The sequence below is a fragment of the Trachurus trachurus genome (genome assembly GCF_905171665.1).
Source record: "Trachurus trachurus genome assembly, chromosome: 13".
In the NCBI taxonomy this organism is placed as follows: domain Eukaryota; kingdom Metazoa; phylum Chordata; class Actinopteri; order Carangiformes; family Carangidae; genus Trachurus; species Trachurus trachurus.
Genome location: NC_139892.1, coordinates 26,533,434 through 26,551,885, shown reverse-complemented (window position 1 = coordinate 26,551,885; position 18,452 = coordinate 26,533,434). Strand labels below are relative to the sequence as shown.

The 18,452-nt window shown below is 40.4% G+C and overlaps 1 protein-coding gene across 4 annotated transcripts; it reads left to right on the top strand.

Moving 5' to 3' along the window:
* The first annotated feature begins 1,716 nt into the window (after nt 1–1,716).
* On the top strand, nt 1,717–18,039 carry LOC310996066 (high affinity cationic amino acid transporter 1-like). 4 transcript variants are annotated; one of them, XM_083985354.1, is made up of 13 exons: nt 5,566–5,584; nt 5,842–5,893; nt 9,729–10,143; nt 10,230–10,388; nt 10,487–10,661; nt 10,760–10,893; nt 10,984–11,206; nt 12,633–12,772; nt 13,491–13,593; nt 14,273–14,478; nt 14,605–14,756; nt 15,191–15,299; nt 15,402–18,039. In XM_083985354.1, exons 3-13 carry the CDS (start codon nt 9,774–9,776, stop codon nt 15,587–15,589), a joined length of 1,959 nt encoding a protein of 652 aa, XP_083841480.1. In that variant the 5' UTR covers nt 5,566–5,584; nt 5,842–5,893; nt 9,729–9,773; the 3' UTR covers nt 15,590–18,039. The 4 variants fall into 4 exon arrangements, with proteins under 4 accessions (XP_083841477.1, XP_083841480.1, XP_083841479.1 ...); XM_083985351.1 differs by lacking the exons at nt 5,566–5,584; nt 5,842–5,893 and adding an exon at nt 1,717–1,971; XM_083985353.1 differs by lacking the exon at nt 5,566–5,584 and having other exon boundaries at nt 5,627–5,893.
* Nucleotides 18,040–18,452: the final 413 nt, after the last annotated feature.

Here is an 18,452-nt window from a genome sequence, read left to right as displayed (position 1 = left end):
ATGAAGAGACAATACAGAAGATATGAAAATGTATAAATAAAACCTCTTATCTATCATGGGGAATCTTTTTTTTTAACCAGATGGATAAAAGAGACTTTGGGGATTCTGTTTTTTTCAAATATCAACAGGTATTTACTTGTCAGAAAATCTGATGCTTCTGTGACTGTAATAGAAATGAATGAGAAGTACAAATAGTGGTTCATTTTAGAATAACTGTTCTGTATATATATATTTTTTTTTCTTCCATTGCTCGTGCTATAAACAAGGCTAAAGTGGATCAAGATGAAACTGATATCAATCAGCCATCATTCCTCTAACTCTTTGTGAGACAATGAACAAGTGAATTTCCCCAAAAATGTTAGTATTCCTTAAATGTCATTATCAAAAGCTTGAGAAAGAAGGATCCTCAGTCTCGTGGGTCAAACTGATTTGAATTTTTCCTTTTAATGTGATTTATACGATAGTAAAGATCACTGGTTCCTGGATCAGACAGTCTTAGTGGAGCACTCTGCAATCAGCACAGGAGAGGGAAAGATCAATGTCTGTGATGGGACTGTTGTCAGACCCAGCAGAGAGCAGAGCGGGCTGATATTCCTTTTGTCATTACACTCGGTTTTTCATCCTATGCAGAACACAGACAGTGACTGGTTCCAATGCAGATCTTTGGGACCCAAAGTGCCACTTGTTTTCTATTGTACAAGGTAATTAACTGCATTCTCCTGGTGTCTAATGTCTATTCAGTCCTCATTAAACAGCTTGAATTAAAACCATCAGTACTCAAGCTCCTGAGAACCAGAGCTGGGAAACGCCAGTACGCCTATAGTGGGAAGCATTAACACAGTCAACTGGCTGTCATTCATCACAGTGGTTAAGATAAATCTGTGGGGTGGGAAATGATTAACCAGGGATGTACAGTAAAGACACTGTACCTAAGAGGAGCAAATTGCAGCAATATCTGAAGAGGGAGAGTGTGCAAGAATTTCATATGAAGTACTTCCTTCTCCAAGTCCCACAGGAGCTACATTACTTCAAAATCACCTTAGAGCACTGACTCCCATTTATCAAGGCGATCCACAATTGGCCCACAGGGTGAGCAGCAGTCAACCGTAAATCTAGAAATGTCAGATAAGGCAGCGTATACAGCACTTCTGTTACCAATTACGTCTTAGCAAGCTTTGATACATGTAGTAGTTATAGTCAAAGCAAAGAAGGGAATCATGAAGCAGCCACCCAGCTGATCTCAGCAACATCCACAGCTAGTCTCAGCAAGGCCTCAAAGTGACTGATCTAGTTGGAAGGAAGGAATTCTCTCCATCCAGGGCTGTGTGTGGTGACAACTGGAACTCCCACCACCCCCACCCCTCTGATATTCATAATCCCAAATCCTGGTGCATCACGACATGGAGCTGCTCCACAGCCACAGAGGGGATCTCAGAGAATGGAGTGTAACAGCTTTGTTTCTCCCTACTGAGACTTTTGCGACTTCACACCCGATCCATAATCATCCTGCGTTAATGTGAAATTCTTTGTATGCAACAGTGAAAGGGAAGGGAGAAACAGCAGGGAGAGATGCGCATACTGATGCAGAGCCAAATTTAAAATTAAGACATGACTACAGGTATGTTGCTGTGTCTGATCACCATCCAGGATGCCTCAAGGAGACACACGGGAGGAGGAAAAGATGGAAAGTGTGTGAGGGTGCATTTGCTTGTAAAGAGCGCCATCTAATGACTGCATAGGCTACAGTGGGCATGTAATGTGATACTACTTTTAAGTGTCGGGTGGAGTCTCACCCAAGAGGGAAGAGGGGGGAGGAGGGCATCTACAACTCGCGTGTACGCGTGTGTATTGCCCTGCCCAACAAACCATCTGTCTGCAGCGTCGGGCCCATGAAAGCGTTGTATGCGACTTTTGTTTAGAGTTGTGTTGGGGCAGTTTTTTGTGTGTGTGGTCGGCGACTTCCTCGAGAAGGTAAGAGCGCTCAGATTTTCAACTCTTTGTTAAAGGTAACATAAAGTTGTTTCTGAACAAATGTTTGCACTGTTTATTATAAATGTTTATTAGTTTGTTGGAGGATTTTGTAAAAAGAGATAGAAAGGTAGCGCGTGGCTCACAAGACACGCTGCTCCTCCACGAGCTGCTTCATGAGGAAGTGCCGTGCACATGGTGAGAAGAGCCAGGAACCATCCGGCTGATGCAACATAACCCAGAGCATCTGAGAGCGGTGCCCCTGACTTTTCTCCTCATAACATCAGAGGACACGTTGAAGTGGCCGAGTGAAAAGAAAGAAAGAAAGAAAAAAAGCAGAAGTTCCAGCTGTTCAACGTGGGTGTTTAGCTGTGGGGAAATACCGAGTTTGAGCGCGAGCAGAAACATTGCCTTTTATAGCGCCACAGACCTCCAAGAGCGTCACTTCCACTCGTGGTGTGGGGCGAACTCACGTGAACCCCACACTGTACATAGACCGAATAGGCTTTCTTAGTGTTATTAAATTACGTATTTTTTTAATTACAACATGCTCAATATGTAATGTAATATCAAAATAGCATTGATCAATTTTCAATGCAGACATATGCATTTTAATCCATTTGTGTGTTCGAAGCGCAATGTAAACAAAAGTGATTGGCCAAGTGAAGCATTAATGTGGAGAGGTCAGACCAACCAAATCAATTCTGAATCACTTCAAATCTTACTGATGGATATAGTTGTACAATATCAGACTATTAATTGTAAAACATTATGTTAATTAGTAATTGTCTTAAAGCAGCCTTCTGACCTGTCCTGGAACAGAGCCCTTTATTAAGTATTTCCAGTGTAAGTGGTGGAAGACAAGAACAGGACAAGCAGGATGGATTCAACTTCTTAGCCAAAGCTAACAAGTCTGAATATGTCAGATTGTTCTTTTTCACTGTAAGACTATCCCTATACCTAAGGCTTTTTAAAATGACACAGTACACACAATAAACAGGAATTACTCCAGTAAACTTTAGAAGACATGAACATTGTAAGGACATAGCCTACATGAACTTTTCCTCTTAAAGATCCAGATCACCAGTAGTTTTAATGTTAATCGTGCATTACAAAAAATTAACAGATTTTGCATAAATAGGTCAAATACAAAAAAAAAACATGCTAAGTAGTAAACTGTGTTATAATCAATCATAAACTAACCAGAATAATTCATACTCTAGTCAAATCTTGTTTTATCCACCCAGCTGATGAGTTGATTTTGATAGAACACGTCAGACAGGTTTCATCTCAGTCACCCAGTCAGTCCATCCACTGTTCTGATAGAGAAGGCTTGTACTTATCATGTTTAATGTCTGCTTCACTATACATTTCCCTGATTGTATAGAATCCAGACATGAAGCCAGAGAAGATCACTACGGTCACATATGAGGCTAATATTGGCTGCGTATGTGAAACCTTCCATGTATGTTGATCCTCTTTGTGCTGCCTTCCAGCCAAATAATCTGACTGGCATTCCTTTTACTGAGGATGTGCTCAGTTTTGTTATGGTTTAGAGTTAACAGTCTTTGTTTTCACAGTGTATCTGTATATTTTTTGGCTTTTCATGCCTTTATTTAATAGGACAGTTGAGAAAGACAGGAAATGGGAGGCAGAGAGAGGGGGAATGACAGGCAGGATAGGGCCGCTCAACGCGGGAATCGAACCGGGGCCGCCTGCAGTGAGGACTATAGCCTCAACACATGGGGTAAAACCCCATCCCAGGCCTTTTTTAACATTGGTTTCAGGCTTCTTGTCTATTGAGAATAGTTTGAAACAAGGCTGTTAAGTACCTGTGGTGTCAGTGACCCTGGTAAAAGATGTATTTATTAGAAATCTCTCGTCAGTAATCAGTGTTTATCTGGGGTTCTGTGTTTTCAGGTAAGCTCATTTTGGAAATTAACAACAGTAATGTCTATAGAAAAGTTAAGAGATGAATTTAAAACCTACATGTTCCTGACATGTTAGTTAATGAGGCATAATTGTGTTCACAAAGCATATGCAAATAAATTTAAACCAGCATTGTAAATGAGCAGTCTCACCACCTGTCATCTGTGATTTTTTTTCTCTCTCTAATATTTTGGACCAGTATCATGGGCAATGTGCCAGCCAGTGGTCAGATCCTGCAAATCAGAATCAGAACCAACACTTAAGCTATTAACGCTCTTTTGTGTATAGCCTAACAACTTATGAAATTGCAGTGACACATGTTTTAGCCCTCTATGGTACGGCGTTGCCATATGGCAACAAACACATTTTAAGCCTTCTACACACAGACAATACATCCCCAGTTATGTTGCAATGCATTAAAAGAGAGGGGAGGTTCTAAGTAAACCAATAGCAGTGTTTAAATTTGTTACATGACCTTCTGGAGGCCATTTTTAAGCCCTTTTCTGCAGACGTTTTCACAGGGAGGAGCCTCGCCATTTGACCCCTCAAAAATGATCTAAAAAAGTGTTTTAATGACTATTTTCAACTGGGAAAAAAATATATACTCAATAATAGGTTAGTTAAGTTCATTATTCTGTAGTTTATTGCACTGTACTTGATCATTAAATATTAGAAATTTGTTCAAATGTGTATGTTGCCATATGGCAACACCGTACCATTATGAATTGCTAGCCCGGCATGTTGATAACATTTTGTATTTAGTTATAGGCCTAAATTCTTCAAAATAATATTGTAAACTTTATGGACTCAGGCTCCACAACCATGTAGAATAATTTAGTTATTTTTTCAGGTCCATCAATTAGCCCTCCCAGTAGATGGTAGTGAAGATGAATTAGGATTCAGTGTTGAAGAAAACGAGCAGCTGGCAACATAGCAAGGAGAAAGTGAAAGATGAAGACAGTGGGAATGATGAAGACTATGAGCCAGAGAATGAGGACAGTGGAGACAGCGAGGGCAGTGGAGACAATGAGGACAGTGGAGATGGTGAGGACAGCGAGGATAGTGAGGGTAAAAGTGCAGTGAAAAATGTCTTTTTAAATGGTTTTTACTTTCAAATGAGATGCATTCTTTACTGTTCAGGCTACTGGGGATTGTTGAGACTATAACATTAGTTTTTAAATAAATTTTATTACAATTTTAGACAAAACTCTATTATTTTCATTACTTTCCACTATCGTACGGTGTTGCCGTATGGCAACAAACCCTAAAAACTACAAAAAAAATAATATTTTTTGAAAATTTCTCTTGATTATGTTTAATTGGTCTATTTTAAGACAAAAAAACACCCAAAACATTTTTTTACCAACTGGGATCATAATGCGTACCATAGAGGGTTAGGGGTGGATACTGTCTTTGGTGTCATCCTGACATTTATAACTTAATCTATAATCCCAGAGCTATGAAGGAGCTATAGAACATAAACACTGAACCAGAGAGAAGCCTGCAAGGTCAGCTGTGCTCCAATGGGCGCCTGTTTTTGACACTGCACCTGGCTTGAAACCAGGGTGTCAACATGTCACAATCCACATCACACACTATTATTGGCTGCCTTGCGTGTGTGAGAGAGGCACTGTAGACATACTAAAGAACATTTATCATATAATGGGTATCATGAGGATTGAAATAGGTATTTTTGTGTTGATATTTAAACTCTTTGAATGTCACTTTCACAAACAAATAGCGTGACAACCACCCATCAGTTATGTAACACATAGTTATGCACAGTATGTGGTTTTACATGGTTACAGTACCATTTACTACCATAATACTATGAGAATGCAGGCTACCTGTGTGATGTAAGGAGGACTGGGAATATTTTAGTTTCAGTCTTTAACTTAGTTCTGTTAGTGGTTGTAATGATTGTTCCCCTTTTTTAACCACAAGGGCAATAACCTTTACGCATCCAGGACCAACTTTGAGGCATCTCCCTGTGAAGGTATGATCATCAAAATAAAGCTCAGATAGTAGTAGAAGCTGTTGTTCCTTTTGTAATGGTTGTTATTGTTAGGTTTTGTCCTTCATAGCTTTAACGTTACAAGTTAATGTTACAAGGTCATTGTGGCTCTAGACATGCCACTAATCCCTAGAAAGGAAAGTTTGTTTGACTCGTGTAAGCTGTCTGTTTTTATGATCGCTCTCACATGGCACTTTGTTTGCTCCATCCGTAGTTACACCACAAGGGCAGGTGGGCTTTTTGAAGGGCGGCTAAATACCCTTCGCATGCCAAGTGGCAGTGCGGTGGTTTCTAAATTGGCTCTCTGCCGTGGTCATCTTTTAAATTCATGTTGGGGGAAATTGTAATCAAAGACAATCAGCAGCACTTCTCAAATTCATGTGAGGGGAAAAAGTTGCAAACTCAACCTGACAACGTGACTTCCCAGAGTGGTTCTGCAGGTGTCTATGTATTGTGCGTAATGGATGCCACATTTGCAGCATCATTTGACGCAAATGGGAACTACATCTATTTTTATAATGTAATATTATCACAGATGTATATTTACCTTTAGAGAATCAGTGATGGCCACACGTCCGTCTGATCACCTGCTTGTATATTGAGGTCACACTAATTTTAAATCTGACCTCAGATTTACTTTCTATATATTATGTTTGACTTCAGAGGTCTTGTTGTGTTTACTTCCACATACGTCACTGTAAATACTAAACAATGTCATGGCCAACTTTAATGACATTTGAAGGAGCAAAAGTATTTTGCTCCGGGGCCAAACAGTGAAGAGCATGTGAGCGACTGCTATTCCAAAATTCACTCCCACGCGTTTGTGTCATAAGCAGATGGTGAATTCAGTGATTGGCTGAGAAGAGGGCAGGGTTCTTCCCTGCCCACCTCCCCCTTTTTTTTTTTTTAGCTCAGCCACTCATGTCACCGTCACATCATGTGCGCGCTACAGTATGCTTCTGTGGTGAGTCCTGAACCTCTGGCTGTTGTCGCCCGAGCTGTGAATCATATGACAAATGTTTCTTCCTTGCGCGGTGTATAAGGGCATAGTTTTTCATGCCCTGCCTCTGTTGAGATATTTGACAGATGTGAGAGATATGCTCTGGTTAACAGATGCAGGATTTGCTTTTTATTTTTTTAATGTGCGCTTCACAAGGGTTTGTTTTGGCTTCTGCACACTGGTCTAATCAAACGTTTGGCCTAATGAAATGTCTGGCTCCAGCTGCCCGGGTCATCATAACCTAGACAGCAGACAACACAAAGCTGTCCAACTACAGCTATGTCTCATGCGTTCCTTGAACCTAATTTTCTAGGAAAGGATATTCTGTACAAACCTTAACTCCCTGATATGTAGCAGAAATACCACTGACTCCGTGCCTTCACATTCACAAAGCACATGATTCATGTGTCCTATTTGATTATAATTCCCAACAGAGGCCGAACATATAACCTAAAATCAAACAGCTGTATCTCTGCTGTAAAAGATGAAGACAGTGCAATCGGGTCACATTATTTTAAGGCCTCTTGTGTTCATGACTTGATGTTAATTGATAGCTGCTGCTAAAGTCAGTCAGTCTTGCGCTGGTGGAATATGACTGTCGTCACAGCTGCTGCAGAGAGCTGGAGTCCTTAGGCCATGTGATGTGTCACTGTTCTATTTGTGAGCTGGACACCTGAATGGTTTATACACTAAGAGGCATCTGCATCACGTGTCAGACCAGTGCATGTAAACGTCTGTCTTGTCTCTGTTCGCCTGATGCATTGATATTAGTTCATAGAGCCGCACCGTGGAGAAAGTGTTTGGGTGGATTTGTAAACTGACAGTAGAGCAAATTAGTTCATCAGTGAAGAAAGAAGATCCTGTTTTGGATTGTGTTGTGAAAGTGAGTATGTGTGTATTACTGTAGATCTATATCCGTCTCTGCTGTGCTGTTTTAGAAGAGGCTTTGAAATTGAATCTTGGCTGAACACCACACATCACAAGTTTTCACAACCATGCAACATCATGGCGTAGTGTAGATTTTTGTGTTTTCTCAAAACATAATAACAGCATTACATGTCTACAGTATTTCACTGTCCAGCATCTAGACATGATCCTGCTCCTGTGACTTTTTGGCATGTTTCTGTGATGAAGTAGCATTGCACACCTCAAGGAGGCTGCTTTGGCATCATTCTAACCAACAACAACAAATTAACATGATGTAATTGTCACTTAATAAGAGACATTTATAATTGCTCTTGCAGAACAACTAAAACTTGTATGCAATGTCAATACTAGTGATTATAAATGGAATTTCCCCAATTGAAATTCAGCACCTTGTTTCTACAACATGTTGTAAATGTACATCCTGTGGTACCCATGTGGTTCAGTCACTGCTACTGTAGTAGTATATATGACACAACTTTCGTCGTAGAGAATTGCGGGACAGTTTTGACTGTGTACGGACCAGTGGCTGTGCACTGTTTCCCCCTGACGTGACATATGTTCTCATCCTCACACTTTAACCACACACATTTGCATGCTACAGTAAAACCGTCTATATGAAGAAGTCTGACTCATCCACATTTGTAAAATCCACTTCCTGTGTTCTGATGGAGCATGTTATACAGTAATGGCCAAATTAATACAACGGCTGACAGATCTGAAAATCCCTGACCTTTTTTTGCCTCCAAAACCTGATTTCTTTTCATAAAGTTCATAAAATATGCAGATGGTTGCTCAGAGCACTATTAGATGAAGTGAGTGCTACTGTTTCTATCCACTTTTATAATCTAATATTTAGCATGTCCACCTTTTGCAGCAATTACAGCAGCACATTTCTCTGGCATGGTGTCAATATATCCTGAGAACTTCTGCACTAATGTTATCCCATGCCTTCTTACTACTCAAGCCAAATGTTTTCCTTTTCAAGGGTAATAGATCTGTCCAGTTTATTTTCCATCTCGCTCTAAATGTGCTTGATGAGGTTGATGTCCAGAGTTTGTAAATAATTTGGCTTCTTCTGTGAAGGAACGTGATTGTGTGCTTGTTTTTTGTAAGGACCTACCTAAATATTCTTCTGATGGCTTTGTTCTATTGTTTATAGAAGCATAATGATGATTAATGGCCAATTCAACAAAAACAACTGAAACCTCTTAAAGATGCCAAGTGTTCTAATGTAGTAATTTTGGCCACCACTGCATAATCTCTGGCTCATGTTAATGTCACTCAAAATTTCAGCAGCACCTCATCATTATAACTTTTTGTTACCATTTGCATGGAAGAATGAGAAGTAAGATTGTTCAAGATGCAAAACATCATCCATCACAGTGCTGGACACACCTACCAACCACCATGTTCTCATTTTAGTTTTTTGGCTTGTGAAACCAACCAAATGCTTATAGCTCAGTCCCCACCATCTTTTACCTCTGAACTGACAGTTGGAGCAGGTAAAGGAATTTGGGAGTGTCTTGAGCAAATGTCAAGAACAGGTTGTGACTCAGGGAGTGGAGCAGGTTGGACCCTTATAATAATAATAAACAATTTGTGGTTCAGTGCCAAATTCAGTTTGTTTCAGGATGGATTATTGGTGTAAAAACCTATACCAGAGCTAAAATACAGATGGTGATCTGCTGTGGTGACCTATCAATGGAGCAGCTGAACAACAACAAAGCATTGCACATGACACCTGGAAAAAACTTTATGTAGTAAAAAAAAATCTCATTTCGCGTTTTGTAGTAATTGGTAATCGCACCATAGCACCATAGATTTTTGATTTGTTGTCAACATATGCTTTATAAATCTCAACATTGTAATTCCAATTCTTCGTGTCAACAGGTAAATCATCTACTGTAGAGCTTCCTGTACAGAGCGTCAGCCAGGATGATTCTGGCAACATTAAAAGGCATTGGGAAGCAGCTGCTGCGGGTGAAGGTTGTGGACTGTAACACAGATGATTCCCGCTTGTGTCGATGCCTCAACACGTTTGACTTGGTGGCCCTGGGTGTTGGCAGCACGCTGGGAGCTGGCGTCTATGTGCTCGCTGGTGCCGTAGCCCGAAGCAGCTCTGGACCGGCCATCGTCCTCTCTTTCCTCATTGCCGCCTTGGCGTCCGTCCTGGCCGGTCTGTGCTACGCAGAGTTCGGAGCACGTGTCCCTAAAACTGGCTCGGCTTACCTCTATAGCTATGTGACAGTCGGAGAGCTGTGGGCCTTCATCACGGGCTGGAACCTCATCCTCTCGTATATCATTGGTGAGACACTTAAAAATAAGGAAAGAAATGAGTTGGCTGCTACACCAGATGTTGCTCAGTTTATATTAACACTCTCCTCCACACAGGAACTTCAAGTGTGGCCAGAGCATGGAGCGCGACCTTTGACGAGTTGATTGGAAAGCACATTGAGGTGTTCTGCAGACGATACATGACCATGAACGCCCCGGGTGTCCTGGCAGAGTATCCTGACATATTTGCTGTCTTCATCATACTCACTCTAACAGGTCAGGAGCAGCTTGGACATCTCTCTCTACCTTTTTATCTTATTTTTTCCCTGTTATAGACATTAAAATTTCACATTGTCCGTTTTCACTGCTTGCAGGCCTGCTTGTGTTTGGAGTGAAGGAGTCAGCCTTGGTAAATAAAGTATTCACCTGCATCAATGTACTGGTGCTGCTGTTTGTGATCGTCTCTGGCCTGGTGAAAGGAAACCTAAAAAACTGGAGCTTGAACCCTGAGGAAATCCTCAACGTGACCACCACCAACTCTAGCCTCAAGTGGGTGAAACAGACGGCCTATTCCTTACAAAGGAATTCCTAATGATATGCCAGAGCTGTGTTTCAGACTATCAAATGTTTTTACTGTTGTCTTCCAGTGTGACTGAGGCGGTACCATCAGAGGAAAGTCTTGGTGTTGGCGGCTTCATGCCTTTCGGTTTCAGCGGAGTCCTCTCCGGTGCCGCCACCTGTTTTTATGCCTTTGTAGGGTTTGACTGCATCGCCACTACAGGTAAGAGGAAGTGTATGACTTAAAAAAAAAAGACGATCAAAATACATGAGCCCCAATCCTCTGACATGTTCAGTTATTTTTCCCCCTCAGGAGAGGAAGTGAAAAATCCCCAAAGGGCCATTCCCGTTGGGATTGTGGCCTCGCTCCTTATCTGTTTCGTGGCCTACTTCGGCGTGTCCGCAGCCCTCACTGTCATGATGCCTTACTACCTGCTGGACAAAAACAGCCCTCTGCCTGTGGCCTTTAAGTATGTGGGCTGGGAGGGAGCCACTTATGCAGTGGCTGTCGGCTCTTTATGTGCCTTGTCGACCAGGTAAGAGGCTCTTCTGCTTCCTCTCGGCATGAGAAGTCATGGAGGAATTATTATGTAATTATTCTGCATGCATTTTTTGGGAGTGAATAATTCAAGTTGATTACACAGTGTATAGAATTTTAGTATAATGCATCCTCTTATGTTTAGTTAAGTTCTAAGGCAGAACTAGTTTCATGAACACCAGATGACAAAATCGTGGAGCCGATCCACTGAGAGGGAATTTCTGTGTATTATTTCTTTCAAGTAGACACACAGCACGGCTAATGTTATCTAACACTGTTACTTAAAGGTTCCCTGTGGATTGAGCTGAGTGAGAAACAAGTCTCTGTTCACATTCAGCTTGCATTTACTCACTGAAAACTGTGTGAATTCTAACAAAAGGTGTTGAATACATTTACTTCATCATAAGACATTTGTAGATTTTTTTTTTTTGTGAAAGATTGAAGCATTGCCGTGCATCACAGTTCAACCACCTGTAGATCACTGAAGAAGTGTGAAGCCATTGGCAAGATCTTTGTAATGGTGTCTCCTCTACATGTGCATGAGAAACCATCTCTGCCAATGCTGCATACTTCATTTGCACTCACATACCATGTGTATACCAGCCAGGCATACACATTCGGTAAATAGATGCATACACATACAGTTTACAAATAGTCTGCCTTTTCTTGTTCACTTGAATGCATTGAATACATACTCTGATACAGTATGTGTCTGCATATGTAAGTGAAGTATTTAATTATCACCTTTGTGGCATCTTATAAATGTGTTCCCTCACAGCAGGGTACCTTTATTTCAGCTTCACTTACTTTTTAGTTTCTATTGGACTAAACCAACATTTCTTAATGTGGATGAATTGTTGTGTAGAATATTTTGCTGAATATTATCATAGTCCAGAGCTGAGTTGTGATGCTTTTGGCCAGATATGTAGACACCACTGTTTGATTTTTATTTGCTTCTCATCTGGGACTGTTTTTGGTATTTGGTTCCAGTCACAGAAAATTTTCATGCTACAGCAAATGATCTAATAGAAGTTAGTGTGCTTTCAACTTTGTGGCAACTGCTTTTTATAGACGTTCCTTTCTTGTCTCAGCAAAACATAAAACATTATTTTCTTATAAATTCTATAAGTTTAGTGTGGAAGAACTTTCAGAGAACCTTGACTCCAACCCTTTATCAGATCTTGGGGATGAATCACTTTGCTGACGAATCCAACAGAAGCCCAACATCAGTTACTTTAGATTTTTGTGGCTGAAAAGAAGTGATTCCAATGAAAGCATGAAAGCCTCTCCAGAAGAGTTGTGATACACTAAATAAGATGTTCAGCAATGAGGATAATAAATGTATCCAGACACCCTCTCCTCTCTGTCCTAACTGTGTGCATTCACTTGCACGGCATGCTTTCTCTCTCTCTCTCCCCTACTAGTTTACTAGGCTCCATGTTCCCAATGCCCAGAGTGATCTGGGCTATGGCAGAAGATGGCCTTCTCTTCAAATGTTTGGCTAAAATCAGCCCACGAACCAAAGCCCCTCTAACAGCCACAATAACTTCGGGTGCTGTTGCAGGTGAGGTCACGATCTAAACCGACTAACTGGTTGTGGTTGCTTGTCAGAACCGTGAAAGACTCCTGGTGCACACGGCCTCAGTGCAAACTCTCAGCCAAAAACCGATACGGGCACGTAGCACAAAGGCAAGTCCCGCAAATTTAATATTATTGCGAATGTGAAAATCCGGCAGTGTAACATCCTGAGCACGGCCCGCTGCATTGTTTATCAGGATGCCGGGCTGAGAGCGGCTGCAGTCTAGGCCTTGTGTCAGAAACCAGAGTTCAGGAACATTTCCTCGAGTTATAATTCTCTGCTCCTTCCTCCTCCTCCTTCATTCATCCTTGGCGTAGTCTCCTTGGCTCCATGTTTCCACTCCCACGCATTATCTTTTCTATGGCTTGCGATGGTCTGCTCTTCTCGTTTATGGCACGTGTCAGCGAGAGGAAGACCCCCACCGTCTCCACCTTTGTGGCAGGGCTTATGTCTGGTAGGTAGCAAGGATGAGGCCAAAGGCAACAGTGCCCTCATGTGGAAGGAGGATGGTGTGGAGTTGTAAATACAGTACATGGAGCTTTTTTAAGATGATTGTTTCTCTGTAAATAAAATAAAATCTAAAAGTAATTCTATTAAATTGTGTTGAAAGTATTAAATGCAATGCAATGTAAGATGCTGGAGTAATTTGAAGGAGTCTGTCTTTCTACTGATGTGTCTTCTTCTTCTCCTGTGTGTCCTGCAGCTGTGATGGCGTTCCTGTTTGACTTGAAAGACCTAGTTGACCTCATGTCCATCGGCACCTTGCTGGCCTACACTCTGGTTGCTGCGTGTGTGCTGGTCCTCAGGTAGTCCTCTCCTCTCCACCTATGTATAAATCCTAAACTTGTCAGTCATAGTTGAGGATTTCCAGGCTGAACAGAACCAAATTTGCACATCCTGTTTCCTACTCCTTTTTCTTTAGCCTTCTTCTTCGTTGGTTTATTTATGAATACCAAACTCACGAAACGTGCTCTCTGGCTGGCTGGATTTTCCGTTTGGGTTGCTGTACAAATATGGTGGTGCAAGATGGCAACACTCTCCAAAGCAAGACCCTTGCTATATGTATATATAAAAGAATAATTATAAGGCTATGAAAACCAAACAAATTTTATTTTATAGTGATCACACTACTCAAATATATTCATGGGTAGTATATTCAGATTTTGCCAATAAACCTTGCCAATTATTACACACTGGACCTTTAATTGTTTTCATTAGATTACTCATTGAAGAAAGGATTTTTGAGTCATTGAGGATGTGAACAGACACTGAGAGTTTAACAGAATAAGAATTTGGAAGCTCCTATGCAAACGACTGATCTCTTATCACGCCTTATCAGAATTTATCAATTAAAAATATAGTTTTTGTATTTTATGCATCTTACCGTAGAGATTGTAGTGATGAATCACCCCAAACACAAAGTTACCAAATGAAACAGCAGTCTTAGGAAGTTGAGGTTTTGACTGTCTGTTTTGCCGTGTGAAGATACCAGCCTGAACAGCCAAACCAGGCGTACGAGATGGCCAACACTCAGGATGAATCTGAGCTGGCTGAATCTTTCAACGAGGGGACCATCGACATGTTGCCACAGCCAGAGGATCGTTTCACCATCAAGAATCTCCTCTACCCTTCAAATACGGAGCCGTCTCCGCTGTCCGGCTTTGCCGTCAACATTTGCACCAGCGTGCTTGGTGAGAGACGAGTCAAAGCCCAGAGAAAAGTGCATGAAAGTGTCATTCAAGAGTAATTCACCTGGTCACTGACGCTTACAATCATCTTATGTTCTCTCTGTACTGTGATTTCTTTTTTCCACTCAGGAGTTCTGGTGTGTGTCTTCAGTATTGTAGCTGTTCAAGGAGGGCTGGCACCGTGGTCGTTGGCTATCCTCAGTGTCATCATGCTGGTCAGTCTGATTATCACCGCCATCGTGTGCAGACAACCGCAGAGCAAGACCAAGCTCGCCTTCAAGGTAGAGTGTATTCTTTCACCTGGCAGTTGAACAGTTAAACTGCTGCACTTTAAATTACAGCACAAAACCATGAAAGGGGGATTTGCTTTAAATGACTACACATCTTTTGTGTCTGAATTGATTGCATCCTGTTCAGTTTGGGTTATTATTGAAATCAAATCTTAGGGAGCTTTCCTGAATTTTGTGAAAACTCCATCACTACTTCTAACAGGCTCTAAAACATTTTCATGCAGTAATGAGATGGATGGAAGCCAATGGCTTCCTGGAAAATATGACATAACTTGGATTACATCAGGCATTTGAAATATGTTTGGTTGTTCATTTTTAAACCCTTTAGCTACAGTTCAATTCGGCTGAGGTATTTCCCATCCATTTTTAGTCACGTTTTTATATCGTCATTCATTAAATATATTATGCACATGCTCTCCTCACAGGTTCCACTGCTGCCCTTCATCCCCATCATTAGCATGTTTGTCAATGTGTACCTGATGATGCAGCTCGACAGAGGAACCTGGTTGCGCTTCACAATCTGGATGGTCATAGGTACTTTGGAGTTTTGGCCAACAATGTTAGATATAATCTATACTGTACCTGAGTTGTTAAAAATACTTAATCTTTGTGTAATTATTTCTACACTCTTTGTAGGTTTCATCATCTACTTCAGCTATGGCATCCGGAACAGTGCAGAGGCAGTGTTGACCAGTTCTGGAACCGACCCACCTAAATGCATGATAAAAGGAGAGCCCATGGGTACAGAGAAGGAGGCCTTCTTCCACAACGCACAAAATGCCACCAGAGATGATGATGATGACGATGATGATGACGATTCTTGAGGAAATGGGAGGTTCACCTATCTAACTCTTGCTCTAAACACTGACATGTGAAATTCTCAGAAGTAGCTGCAAAACCAGGAGATACATGGAGACTCGTAAGCACCCCTTCACTCAGAGCATTGAGCCGAATCCTAATAACAGCCAAACATATTGTCTAATTTGCTAGAAGACAAAAAACTCCATTCCCCTGAAAAAGCTTTTAGTGCGAAAAAAGTTTTTTTTTTCGATACAACAGTACAAATATCTATTTAACTTTATTTTGGTCCCTTAATCCAAAGTATATCAAAATTGTATTAATTTCAATACGATAACTTGAACCTTTTTAAGAGTTAAATTGTTACTGTTCTTCTCCTTGAAATTGTTGAATATTTCTATGGGTTGACTGTTCATAGAAAAGACCTTGACTTAATTACAAAAGCTTTTATTGAAATTAGACTCATCTTTTCTTTTGGCAAATTAGCTGGCGTTTGGCAGATGTCCTGGTAAATGTTTGTCACTCGTCTGGCTGCATCAGTAGGCACAGTGCCGGCTACTGTGTCCAAATCCCATGAAAGATTATTTTTTAAATCCATATTCTTTTATTTCACACTTAAAATAATTGCATGAGTCAAGAATCAGCAATAATCAAGCACAGCTCAGAATTTCACTGAGTCTTGAGTGGCTTTTTTGTGCAACACCTTACAGTTGTGGGTTGACCTCAAAGGTACAACTGTGTGTGAATAATCAGTGCATTTTGTTACTGAGGAAATGTATGGAAAGAGTGGCCTATTTTGTACATAGCTATTTAGCTCAGAGAAAAGCACACACCGGTGTCACACATAACCTGGTACACTACTTTGTGATCAGTATACTTTGTCTTTTTTTGAAAGGGTTGATGTTACTTGGGTTTGTTTTTGAGCTGATGGGGTAGGGGCAGACATTCACAAGAGATACACCACATCCACCGGTGTTGTCTCCATCAGGGAATTGCACTTTTTTAACCAAAGAAAAGAAAAAAAAGCTGCTAATGTGACTTGATTTATCAGATACTTCAAAGGATGTATTTCAAGTGCCTTTTTCCCAAATGAATGTTGAGCCTTACTGGGTATTTCCTCTAAACCAGCAGTTGTGATATATATATATTGTATTGTATTGTCTGTATATAATGTACAATTTGGATTTTGAAAAGCCTTTATTTATAATATATAAGAGGAATTTAACAGTGTACCATTTTCACTTTTTAGTTTGCATACATCCATATGGGATAAAGCACAGACACTTGGTGACTCTGAATACCTTTGGTTTCCAAAGCGAAACTCACTCTCTTTCATTTTGAAAAGCCAGAAACTCCTACTGTGTATTCAGTAATGTATTGTGCCAACAGTAACAGTGTACCTCATGCATTAATATATCTGGAAATGCATCTCTGTCAGACAGATGTTATTTACTGAGTATGGAAATGAGAGCTGATTGTGAGTGTGCACAGATTCCCAGGGCAGCTACAATCTGAATGCAATACATGGAGGTATGTGTGTTCTCTAAAGACTGGAAATGTGACAGGGAGAAATATCTCCTCACTGAGTCCCTTTTGAAATGAATATGATGCATTATTTTTGTTGTTTTTCATGTTCCATTGAGAGAAACTATTGATGTAACCTGAAGCCAAAGTCTCCTCGGTCTAATTGGATCATGTGTAAAAACAATGGATCTATTTATTGACAGAGCTGCTGTAGATTTTTTTGAGTGATGACTTTGAGCTACTGTACATGTTTAAAATCCTAGAGGCTTTGTGTAAATATAATTTTTTCCCCCATTTTAAGTTACTGAAGCAGCATTATCAACAAAGATGGACATGCACAAAATCAGTTTTCCCTGCAGCATTAAAATATTTGTTTGTTTTATATGATAAAATCACATGCATTATTACCTGAAATGCTCATTTTCACATTTTACTTTGTTTTTGTAAATACTGTTTTTAATTTAGCTTGAAAGTTACTGCTCTTTACAACTTCAAAACTTGTCATCTATAACATCTTTTGTTGCGAGCTTCATGTGAAGAACATTCATCGATACAAACTATACCAGCTGCATTGTAGCTGCTAGCCGTTAAAAAGTTAATGTGATGTAATTGTTTGAAACAACCATTCATTCATCAGGTGACCATCCTCTCCCTTTGGAGTAGCACAGTTCCACTGACACTGATTGTATTTTTTGTTTAAGGTGTTATAGTTACATGAAAAGTCTTGTCAGGCTTCATTCATACTTGTGAAAACACAATCGGTTTGACTCTTGTCCCTGACACCATCTGTTGTATTTAAATATTTGCATGCTGAACTAAAGTATTTGTGTAAAGTGTAAATTAGAGCTGCTAAGTTATCAGAGCGGTGATGGTCAAGTGTTCAGTGTGTGCTGTCTTCATATTGGTTTGCAGTCTATATAGTTCCTGCTGTAAATAAATGCTGAAAGTGAGACACAGACTTTGTCTTTGATTGCACACATCCCATTGTAGCCAATTCTTTCACTGTGTTCAGACAGAATTATGTTCATGTAACTATACCATCTATGATGATTGTGTGTTTCTGTAAGTTTTCCTTTATAGTCCACCAGATTTGCTGGATCAGACATAAGTTCAGTCATCTTGTTCATTTTGCAAGTGAAAACTGTTTCTGTTTTTTTTTTTTTTTTTTTTTTTTTTTACCTTTCTAACTCAAACATTTCTTCTTTTCAGAATCAACAGGTAAAGAATTAGTGGCATTGCCATCCATATTGGAAACTGAGGCATATAACAAGACCCTATTCAAAGAATTGACTAGATTCACTTTGGGCCTTAAAACAATCCAGAGTGGCACCTGCCCTTAAACACACACTTGCATTTCACGTCCAT